The 12,197-nt window shown below is 40.5% G+C and overlaps 1 protein-coding gene across 3 annotated transcripts in view; it reads left to right on the plus strand.

Annotated features, from left to right (window-relative positions):
- MB21D2 (Mab-21 domain containing 2) overlaps positions 1 to 10,761 on the plus strand; it is a 134,830-nt gene extending 124,069 nt beyond the window's left edge. For 2 of the 3 annotated variants that reach the window (XM_053565680.1, XM_053565682.1), the window contains one exon: positions 7,920 to 10,761. In XM_053565680.1, coding sequence (XP_053421655.1) covers positions 7,920 to 9,184 — 1,265 coding nt within the window. In that variant the 3' untranslated portion in view covers positions 9,185 to 10,761. Of the gene's footprint in view, positions 1 to 1,009; positions 1,074 to 7,919 lie in introns of those variants that run through there. The other variant, XM_053565681.1, reaches the window with a different exon arrangement.
- Positions 10,762 to 12,197: the final 1,436 nt, after the last annotated feature.

The raw sequence follows: 12,197 nt of genomic DNA on the forward strand, positions 1-12,197 counted from the left end.
TCTTTTGGAGATGGAATTCTTTACATTCCTTTCTCTGTGTCTCCGCGTGCCCAAGCTGAGTTTTGTACGGAGAAAAAGCGTGGCCGTGGTGGATACTGCTATGTCTGCAAGGAAAAAGATTTTCTTGCTTCAGCCTTCTACGTAGGAGTTGCTGGCTTTGTGGTTAGTACGTCTCTGGGTAATTATGTTTCTGGCCATTCTCTGTCTCCTCAACTCAGTACTAGAAACTAGGATAGAACCGTAAAATTAAGGCTGTACTAGTGGGTTAAACTAAGCAAGTTAGATGTTGTGCTGAATACGTGAGAATATTTTTAGAGTTTATCCTGGGGCCAGAAAGAATTCCAAGGTTTCTGTTATGATTAAAACAGTTGTGAAATGCTCTTTGAGAAATATTTAACAGAGTGTGACACGTGTGTGTGCATAGAGCTATGCGTCACAGCACTAGAGGTCCTTTTTTTTTTTTTTTTATTGTTGGGGATTCATTGAGGGTACAATAAGCCAGGTTACACTGATTGCAATTGTTAGGTAAAGTCCCTCTTGCAATCATGTCTTGCCCCCATAAAGTGTGACACACACCAAGGCCCCACCCCCCTCCCTCCGTCCCTCTTTCTGCTCCCCCCCCATAACCTTAATTGTCATTAATTGTACTAGAGGTCCTTTTTTAAACGGTCATTTATAATATCGTCTCTCCTGCAACCCTTCACCCATTTTGCTCATTTACTTCATTTTCCAGAGATGACTATAATCAGTTTTTAATCTACATTAGAAAATATTTTACTCCAAAGTAGTATGTGTTTCATTTGCTGGGGCAGGGTGAATAAGCTTCTACGTGTACTCCTTATTTACGTGGCAATTTTAACGTCCTGAAGATATTAAATTGTTTAATATCTCTTTTAGGAGAGCCCATTTAATGCTGGAAAGCAACAAAGAATCAGCTTGAATTTGGATCTCAGCTTAGCTATCATGACCATAAACAATGTATTCGACTGCTGTTAATCTTGGTTTCCTCATGTGTAAAATGGGAATAAAATTGTGTATTTGGAAGTGTCAAGAGGATTGAATGAGGCAACGAGGTATACATCAGCCCTTCTTTTGCAGTATGTTTACATTGCTAGTACTATGCTCTCTCCTCTTAAAATTGGTGGAGTTGTTTAAAGCATGTGACAACAGGTGGGCTGCAGATTGGAAGTGACGCAGCATGGACCAGATGAGAGAGAAGAACAGCTTCTAGTGTTGGAGCATAATGTATCCTTGGAGTTCTTGCTGACACTGTTGCTGGGCCCACCTTGGACGGTCACAGGTGGCTGCAGGAGTCCACCTTGAGGAGTCTGTCTTCAGTAGCGAGCAGTCACCTGGATAGACATCTATACTCAGACTCCATCACATTTATATTTTTAGTCTTTGTTCATCCTGAAGATGTGAATTGTTTGTCCCTTGGGACAGGATGTGGACTGCCTTTGCAAGCAGCATTGTTAGAAAATGCTACTTGAGGCGGTGCCTGTGGCTCAGTGAGTAGGGCGCCGACCCCATATGCCAAGGGTGGCGGGTTCGGACCCAGCCCCGGCCAAACTGCAACAGAAAAATAGCCAGGCGTTGTGGCGGGCGCCTGTAGTCCCAGCTGCTCAGGAGGCTGAGGCAAGAGAATCGCGTAAGCCCAAGAATTAGAGGTTGCTGTGAGCCGTGTGACGCCACGGCACTCTACCGAGGGCGGTACAATGAGACTCTGTCTCTACAAAAAAAAAAAGAAAATGCTACTTGATGGATGAGTCTCCCATTTATAACATTAGACTGGAATTTTCTCCTTCTACCTTCTACTTGTTGAAATCATAAATGAAGTCCATTTCTGCTCTATGAGTACAACTCAATAGATATTTGAAGGTGGATCTCAAGGTCTTAAATTTTCTATTCTTTAGGCAAAACAATTTTCAGTCCTTTCCCTCTTGTGTGCTCTATTTCCTTTAGTGTTATTCTCTCAGCTTATAATTCTATGTTTGTTAGTGTGTAATTATTTTATTCGTATGGGAACCATTCATGCTTCTTATCAAATATTTCGATCTTTCTCCCTACCTAGAATGTGGTAGAACTGTGATTTCTTCTTAATTCATTTCCTTTCATCTAACATGTTTTATGTGCCTGGCATGTGCTAGAGGTTTAGATAGACTATCTTGTTTCCTTAAATCTTCCAAACACCTCTTGGGAAAGATCAAAGAAGACTTCTTTGAGGAGTCATCTTTTGAATCATTCCTATTATTGTATATAAATTCTGGTCCGTAGATGATTACCATTACCATGCATGAGTTGAAAGTTTTCTAAAAGATTAAGTAAAACTATATGCAATAGTCTCTGAACTTAAGCAAAATACAACTGACTCTTTGACTTACAAAGCATATCACCACAATTGTGAACATTAATGATCAGTCAGAAGATTATTGAAAAGCTGGGAAGCTCCGTTGGTGTCTTCCTTATTTCCAGTGTCTTGCAGTCTATTTGGGAATACAAATGGCATCTTTCAAGGCAGATGAGGTCCATTCTTCCTGATGATAGACGTGGATAGTCAGATATATTCTGCTGCTTGACCAAGGTCACACAAAAGCTTTGGCCAATGAAATGCAAAGCAGGCACTTTGCCTGGATGCCTCTGCTCCTTCTTTTTTAAGCTGTTCTGCATTCAGGTCAAGTGAGGTCATTGTCATGGGGAGAACAGTACGTCTCTGCCATTCTGACCTTCTCAGCAAATGTGGAGATGAGACGATGCTGATTATCTCTCACGAAAGCTGGGTGACCTTGAATGAGTTCTTTTTCTTCTCTGAAGCTCCGTTTTTTAACCTGTAAAGTGAAGGACTTCAGATAGGTGATTTGGGGCCATGATTAAGGGAAAGGCTATAAAACCTTTCTCAAACTGGTGTCATTAACAAATCTATATATTAGTGACTTTGTAAGAAAATGGTGGCCATGCCTATATCTCAGATGTTTCTCAGAATGTCATGTAAACTTAAAAGAAAATTTCCTCTTTTGAAGCATACGTCACAATATTTATAGGAAGATTTTATACTGTTTATTGTCAACCAAAGTGATTGTTGCCCTAGGGGATACATTAAAATCAAAGAAGGGCCCTGTCAGCATCCTCCCACTCTATACACTTGCAACTAGTAAAAATCATTGTCATAATCAATCACTGTTTATTATTGTTATGTATCAATGAATTGGGGCCAAGAAAGAGTAACTCTTTTATATGAAACAGTGAATATTACTGAGATATTCAGGAACATAGGTCTCATATGTAGTGTATATATTATGCATATATATAGAGAGAGTCAAAGATATATGAAGAAATAAAATTCATCTAACTTTGTAACTTCACAAGATGTAAAGATCTGGCGTTATACGTTTGAGTGATGAGGTTAGTAATTTGAATTCAGTAGACTATGATAACATTTTATTTACTAGAACGTAAGGGAATCAGGGACAAAGTTCTATTTTCACTTCATATTCTAAAGGTAAACGGCAAAGAACTTTGAAAAGGATGACATGGAATTCATTCCTTAAACTCAAGATCCCAGTTTCTATATAAAAGAGTAATATTGAGGTCTGAAGTAGAAACTATGAAGTTAGTCAAAGCCAGGAGTGGGGAATTACAGTGAGGGAGGCTGAGAGGAAGTTTTACTTTCGTGTTTTTAAGAGCAAACATATGTCAGTGCTTCCATGAAGGAGAGACCACCCAGAGGAGTAAGCTGTTTCTCCATCCCACCTTTTCTTCGCTGCTAACAAGCTCATCTTCCCTTTGTTCCTGCTCGCGACTTGGATAATATAACTCATAGCTAAACAAGAGTTGCTTGATCTTACCTTTCTGCAATTACACAAGAATCCTTGGATCAGTTCAGAGACAGCACTTGTTGGAACTGACCCTGACAACCAAAGTATGCAGTTGAAATTTCTTCTCCTCTTTTTCTCTTCCAGCCCCTGCTTGTGTTTTAGTTGCATGTCAGTCTGTCTGCTGTGATAGCTGGTGTCAGTTCGTTTTCATTTGGACTTAGCCCAGAAAACTTTTCATGGAGGAAGTTTGGGCTTGTGTAATGTTGGGGAAGGCTCCAGTTTGTGTTATCAAGTTATATGTAAAGCTGCCTGCTAATGGGCTCAGGAAGGCTAAGTGGAAATGTGGGTGTCACAGGGGATTAGCTTCTGGAACAATGTGGCCTTAGGGATTTTGTTTCTAACTTCTAGGAGCTTAGTAAATGAGTATCTGCAATATTCTTCTCTCTGCTGCTAAAGTCCTTTCTTCATTTTAAAAGGAATAACAAGAAGTGTCTAAAATTACCCTAACTCCTTGGTATTAAAATTTAGCCCAATACAGAATTTACATTTCTTTTGAATGAACGGTCAGCATTTTAACTAGATGCATCAGCAGCAATTGAGAGGAAAAAGGATTAGCCCTGGCAGAGATGTTCTAGTATATACATGAACAAGTGAAAATAGGTTAAAACTTCTTTAATCCAGCAGAGGGCAGAAGGGAATTTTAGCTATGTCTTACCCAAAACCGTCTAAACTGAACTGTGATAATAGCATAAAATTCAGTGGCACTTTTGTAGGCAGATTATCTCTAGGTTGTTAATGCAAAAGTTACTCTGGTTTTGTAGGCAGGTCTTAGCTGCTGTTTCCAGAGCCAGTTTGCTCCTTTCTAGCACAGAAGGACATACAGAATTATGAGTTATTTATGCCCAAGAGGACAATAATGTGGTCAAATAACATTACCACTTTAATTGATTCGCATCTCATCTACTAACCACAAAACAGCATTTCGTGTTTTTTTCCCCAGTACATTTATGCACTCCAAATACTAGAATGAAAGAATATTTGAAATAATGAAGAGTAAACTATTTTATTAATCAATATATCTCTTTGATATATAATTGTACCTACATTCAGGTTCAGAAAATAAAATGATTTTCACAACCTACTCTGGAAGCTGAGAAATCAATCCTACCCTTTCGTAGCTGGAGCTGACAATTGGCTGGTAGTATTTGTTACCTGACAAAGATGAGGTTACTGTGAACACACACGGTGGTGACAGTTGAGTAATGGATCTTGGTCTTGGTCTTTATGAGAACTTTCCATCCTGATTCAGTTTGGCTTTTAAAAACCACTTTAAAAAAGGGAAAAGAAAATTTCCATTCTGAATTTATAGCTAAGCCTTTTTTGCTCGGGGAGTATGTGGTATGGTACGTTGTGTTTCTCGGGAAGCAGCCTCTGAAATGAAGTTAGCGTGTTTAGTAAGGAGCATTCTTGGGCTCTCTCTACACCTGGGAAGGGAGGGAGGCAGCAGGATTGAGTTGGAGGAGGAGTCAGTCAGGTTTCCCTGCAGGCTCATCATCCATCTCAGCTGACCCTCCTGGGAACTCTGGGTGTGACTGGCCCTTCAGAATGTGCTGAGCCTGGACACTCTCACACTGACCAGTCACTGGACGTCCATACCCAACTCCCAGCCCAGCCACAGGACGGAACCTCAGTTAACGTGATATTTTGCCTTAAGGCATTGTACTGAAGTGGTTGGGATGAGTCCTTTATTGAAGGGGGACTGGACGGCAGATCACAGCACAAATAGTGTGAGAATCAGCCCAAGAAATTACATGTGCTGGATTTTCTTTCTGATGAATCGTTGACTCTACAATGTTGGATAACTTACTGATTTGATTTCTTTAAAAAGAAAATGAATGATAATTTGCTCTATACCTATCTATATGTAAGCAAATGGTTCCTGAATAAAAGATATTTTTATTGTTAATGTGGTTTAGAATATGCGATTGATTCTAAGGAATGAAAAACAGCATATTTTTGTAAATGAGTGTTACATTTTAAAATATATTGTCGTATTTCATTCAGACTATTAAAGTACAGTAGACTGAATAGCTTATAAATAAACAATAGGAATTTGTTTCACACAGATCTGGAGCCTGGAAATTCCAAGATCAAGGTGCTGACAGAGTCAGTGTCTGGTGAAGTGCCCCCTCCTGGCCGCTACACAGCTGCCTTCTCGCTGTGTCCTCACCTGGTGGAAGTGAGGAAGCTCTCTGAGGTCTCTTTTATAAGGACACTGATCCCCCTGTGAGGGCTCCGTCTTCATGCCTAGTCACCTACCAAAGTCCTCACATTCTAATACTGTCTCATTGGAATTTGGGAATTTCTGTATATGTATGGAGGAGACGCAGACATTCGTCTTTACCAGTTACCACCACACAACCCATTTATATGGCTTATTTATTTGCTTTGGGATTATCCTATAAACCACAAACTGTTGATCAAAATTAATTACAATAAGTGACGGAATATTAGTTCATCGTTAGTTCTTTGTGATTTGGGGCAAAAACTGTTAAATAAGTCACAAAAATTATTCTGGTAATTCGTCAGGTAATGAAGCACAAACAAGTCTATCATGAAAGGACAGGAGGCAGAGACGGTAAATTTCTATGTTGTTCGTTGAACAGTCATTTAAGGATAGCCTGTATTTAAGTACCTGTGTTAATTCCATCTCTGAATTCCATCCAGCAAATAATTTTATACATTTGCTTTTTTATCATTTAGTCATAGTTTCAATTGTGTGCCTCCTGACCGGAGACCCTGTGTCTGCATAACACGAATTTGAGAAAGGATTCATTAATATTGTGTGAAGATGTCAAGCTCATGGTGCAGGATATACATTTTCTAAGATTTAATTTTCTTTCGAAAGCTTCAGTTTTATCATTAGGAATAAATATCATCGGTTGCTTTGTTGAAGCCAGACTTATTTTGTCTATTTGAAAGAAAAATGTCTGCCAAATACCCAAGTCTGAATAGCCATACTTTATCAGTTGTTCTTTAAGGTAAAAATGGTGTTCCATTATGAACTGAACATAGAGGCTAGTTCAGTTCACAGCTCGTAAGTCACGTGAGTGTTTTTCCTGAAGACTGTCACATTTCAGTGTGAGGAGAGAGGCTTTATACTTCCCATTTCATCACACAAACTATTAGAAAGGTGGTCTTTATAATGGCTCAGAGTTTGAGATTTAATAAAAGATAATTTTTCTTCTCCGTCAAGGATTTTCTTAGGTGAAACTGGAATGTTTTTAAATTGGTAGTGCATGTTGGCAGTAAAGACTACGCTGACTGCTGGCAGAGTTCGGTGCCACCGTCTCAGCTAGTGCTAAGGTACCAGCAGCTTTACCTTCCAGTGCTGTTTTTTTCTTTTTTTTTTTTTTTTCAGTTCTTGGCTGGGGCTGGGTTTGAACCCGCCACCTCCGGCATATGGGGCCAGTGCCTTACCCCTTTGAGCCACAGGTGCCGCCCCCTTCCACTGCTTTTATATCAGTGGAAGTGCAAGTATCAACACAGTGAAAGAATCAAATAATATGTTAGTATTCTTATGGAAAGAATTATGGCCTCGATGGTCTTTGGCAGTGTCTGCAGGCCACATTGAGAATTGCTGGAACGGGTGAAAGTTTAAGCGTGAAGAGCCCAGAGAAGGGAGATGGCTTTGGTAAGAGACAAAAAGAGCCTAACGTCATGATGGTAGCGGAGATGGAGAACACGATGGACATGAGAAACCCTGGCAAAGGTTATATAGATGAGATCTGGCAATAGAAAAGCAAGGAAGAGTTGAAGCTCACTGAAATTTTTAGCCTGGGTAACTGAGTGGACGACATTAAGAACAAGCCCAGTTCAGGATTAAAAAATAATACTGCTTTTCACTGTGAGAGAAATCTATCATGGGGTTTCCACTTGGAAAATAATAGATTCTAGCACTGGTGAGAAAGTCCTGTCAGCTGGGGCTGTGCAGCAGCCTGGGATCTGCCTTTGTACTGATAATGAATTTTGGATCTTGGAAGGTCAGAGCGTGAAGACTTCGTGCGGTGCTTCCCATAATAGGTTGTTCTCTCTTTGTATTTCTAGGAATGGTACAAAAGCTGGACCAGAAACTCCCAGTGGCTAACGAGTACCTGCTGCTCTCTGGAGGGGTCCGGGAAGGCGTGGTGGACCTGGACCTGGATGAGCTTAATGTCTATGCCCGGGGGACCGACTATGATATGGACTTTACCCTTTTGGTGCCAGCCCTCAAGCTGCATGACCGTAATCAGCCTGTGACGCTTGATATGCGCCACTCAGCCTTGTGCCACTCCTGGCTGAGCCTCCGACTGTTTGATGAAGGGACAATCAGTAAATGGAAAGACTGCTGCACCATTGTAGATCACATCAACGGTGCCACCAACTACTTCTTCTCCCCCACCAAAGTGGCCGACTGGTTCTATGACTCTATCAGCATCGTCCTATCAGAGATACAGAAGAAACCCCAGCGGGGGATGCCCAAGGTAGAAAAGGTAGAAAAAAACGGGACCATCATTTCCATCATTCTGGGTGTAGGGAGCAGTCGCATGTTGTACGACATTGTTCCTGTGGTGTCTTTCAAAGGGTGGCCTGCAGTGGCCCAGAGCTGGCTCATGGAGAACCACTTCTGGGATGGGAAGATTACGGAGGAAGAGGTCATCAGTGGGTTTTACCTGGTGCCTGCTTGCTCCTACAAGGGCAAGAAGGACAATGAGTGGCGGCTGTCCTTTGCCAGGAGCGAGGTGCAGCTGAAGAAGTGCATCTCCAGCAGCCTCATGCAGGCCTACCAGGCCTGCAAAGCCATTATCATTAAACTGCTGTCCCGGCCCAAGGCCATCAGCCCCTACCACCTGCGCAGCATGATGCTTTGGGCCTGCGACAGACTTCCCGCCAGCTACTTGGCTCAAGAGGACTATGCAGCCCACTTTCTGCTGGGCCTCATTGATGACCTGCAACACTGTCTGGTCAACAAGATGTGCCCCAATTATTTCATCCCCCAGTGCAACATGCTGGAGCACCTGTCGGAGGAGACGGTCATGCTGCACGCCCGGAAGCTGTCCTCGGTGCGCTCAGACCCTGCGGAGCACTTGCGCACCGCCATTGAGCATGTCAAGGCGGCCAACAGGCTGACGCTGGAGCTCCAGCGGCGAGGCAGCACCACCAGCATCCCCTCCCCGCAGTCCGACGGGGGGGACCCCAACCAGCCTGATGACCGGTTAGCCAAAAAACTGCAACAACTAGTGACTGAGAACCCGGGGAAGTCAATCTCCGTGTTTATCAACCCTGATGATGTCACAAGGCCCCATTTCAGAATTGATGATAAATTTTTCTGAGTGTTTCACTTTTCCCCCTGGTCCTGAAACTCTCATAATGCTTAGCGTGGTTTGTGATGCTTTCTGTTTTTTACATATCCAGCCTCGATTGGATTTGTTGAAAACAAAGTTTACGTTTCCTGGTTCTGCAGGATGGTGCAGGCTCTGAAGCAGTATATTACTATTTCATATTCTGCCTCTGATTTCCCTGTTGTTTGCCTTTTGTAGGCGTTGTCCTAGAGTTTTGTTGTTTTTTTTTTTTTTTTTTTTTTTAAGGAGAACTTGAGCCATAGATGAAGATGCTCATGAGTTTCGTTGCTTTTTTCTGTTTTGCGCTTTGTGCGCATTTGTTAATGTTTATGGGGAAACAATGCTCTTTTTGACAATTGAGGATTCCATTATGTTTTGTTTTGTTTTTTATCTTCATTTTTTACTGTGTTTTCACCACTACTGACATTTGAGAATCATATGAACCGGGAAACTGCCTGGCAGGTTAGCTGGACTTATTTCTTCTGACCAGTGGCCAGAGTAGCTTTCCCTTTGTCCACCAAACAATGTCAACTTTGAAAGTGAGAATGCTACGAATTGTGTTTTGGAGCAAATTCGTTGAATGTAATTGTCCTCAAATCAGAGAACATTGGATAGTTTGGAGGATGTGTTGGATGGTTTTCCAAACAGAATTAAGGTTTCCAAATGTTAGTCTTAGTGTATGTAATTATTTGAAGCCTTATTTAAATCCTATTAAAGAACATACCTTTATAATTATTATTTGCACTAATGAAATCTTTGCCATTGCCAGAATTGCAAAGTATGTTTCAATATAAATTAACATCCGCTGTTGAAATGCTATCATTTTTTCATTTACCCCATTTTGCTCAATGAATGGAATGATTCTTTGCATTCGTTTAGTTCTCCTTTAATTGTGGGTCCTGTTTTGCCCTCTCTGATATTCCTGATTCCTGTCAGACTAGAGAAGTTTTTAAAGCTTTATACCAGTTAAATGACTCTTATCTAAAGGGGTGGGGTGGGGTGTAAACTTGATTAAGTAGATGTCTTTGTATTTATTTCTTTTGGGGTATAGAAGTATGCTTTTTTGTAAAGTCTCTTTATTTCTCCTGAGAATTTTGAGGAAAACTGGCAGGAAGAATTTATAATCCTCAAATAGAAGATACCATGTCTGTTCAAAAGCAGGTTTTGCTATGGAGCAGGAGCCAGGAAATATCGGTGGGTGGCAGCCTTGGTATAGAGGTGTCCTGTCTTCATGAATGAAATTACTTGCCAGGTTTAGGTGCTGTAAAGCTTTGATTCCCTGTTTTGAGGTGGACTCATGGCATACTGGTGTTTGAGGGGTCAAGGGGTCTGCTGATCTCTCAAAGGACACCCATGATGTCTACTAATGGAAATTTCAAGCAACATTTTGGTTTTGGTCTTGAATGTCCAGACTCAAAGGTTGGATTTTGGCCATTGAGATCAGACACGTGGTCTTGGGTTTTTGCATGGGAATTAATGTAATGCTTTTAAAGGAGAATGAAATCATTCAACCATCTTAAGTCAAACACAAAAATAATAATAAAAAGAGAAACATACTAGCCTTGAAATTTTGTTGTTCATTTGTAATCTAAAATTATTTTCTTACTAGTAATGCTAACAATAATTTTCAATAAATAAGAGCTATGGGCTTGCTACTGTCTTTCAGACCAGATACTCGTACATTGAATATCTATATTCCTTCTGCCTCTTTTCCCCAATTATCTTAACTAATGTCTACTTATCTTCCACACAATCTTTGTCCTTCTCAGGAAATGACTTTATCCCCAGATCTAGACAGACACCCTGATTGGAAAAACCAATCTCCACCAAGCATTTCCCTGGCCACAAACATTAGAGAAAGACATATAATATAAACTCTTCCAGTCGGGGACGTGCTCAGCATTCTGGGTTGGAGTGCTGGAGCAGAAGCATGCACTCTTCCAGATATGGGAGGGGAAGCATTTGGCTTCCGTTGCTATTAACAACTATCACATAATCATGACTAGAGCCAGAGTTAGGATGAAGCTGACAGTGGATGGCCTTATGGAGAATTAGGAAATAAAAACACGAGCCACCAGACTCCACACTCCCAAGTTTGAAGCCTCTCCTCTGTTAGACTTTATAGTGAAATGAGTCAACACTGAAGTTATTTTAGTGAGTTTGAATTTGGTTCAGTTCATCACAATATTTAAACTGGTATGTCCAACTGGTTCAGTATATTTGAACTATTGCAGTTGATAACTTATCTGTTTCAGGAGTTTGGATAACAGAGATACACATATTTTATCTTTTTTTTTCTTTTATTAAATCATAGCTGTGTACATTGATGTGATCATGGGGCATCATTCACTAGCTTCACAGACCGTTTACCAAGTCACATATTTTATCTAAGAGCTATGCTGTCTGACTCAATTAATTCCAAAGAATATCAGAGCCTTTATAACTAATAACTATGTACCTGACAAAGTCTTTTAAATTTATCATACTTAGATCATTATGTTGAACTCTGGGTTAAAATAAATACAGTAAATGACTGAAGTAGCAAGCAAATAGCTGTTACTTTAAAATCAACTATAATATAAACTACCCTGGTGCTCTGAATTGGAGTCTCAAATATGGTGAGCAACATTTGCCATGTCTTAAATGCTATGTTTTCAGACAAAATTCTGTTAACAGGCTTGGAAAAAAAGTTTTCACAATCCTCTTGGCACATTTTTTTCTTTTGCTACTTCTACACCTAGTGAAAAACACTTTAAAAATTTTTGGTTAAACTTCACAAAAAAGGTTCCAAGGCTCTGGGCTTTAATAATTTTAAAGTCCTATTTATTTATTTATTTATTATTGTTGAATCATTGAGGGTACAAAGAACCAGGTTACATTGCTTGCATTTGTTAGGTACAGTCCCTCTTATAAAAAATTCCTGAAATTTGCTATAAGTACCGTAACTTAGGACTTGAGGGTTGAGGGTGTGTGGAAATGGGATATAGTTTTCCATGTTTTCTTG

Source organism: Nycticebus coucang, chromosome 16, assembly GCF_027406575.1.
Source record: "Nycticebus coucang isolate mNycCou1 chromosome 16, mNycCou1.pri, whole genome shotgun sequence".
Classification (NCBI taxonomy): Eukaryota; Metazoa; Chordata; class Mammalia; order Primates; family Lorisidae; genus Nycticebus; species Nycticebus coucang.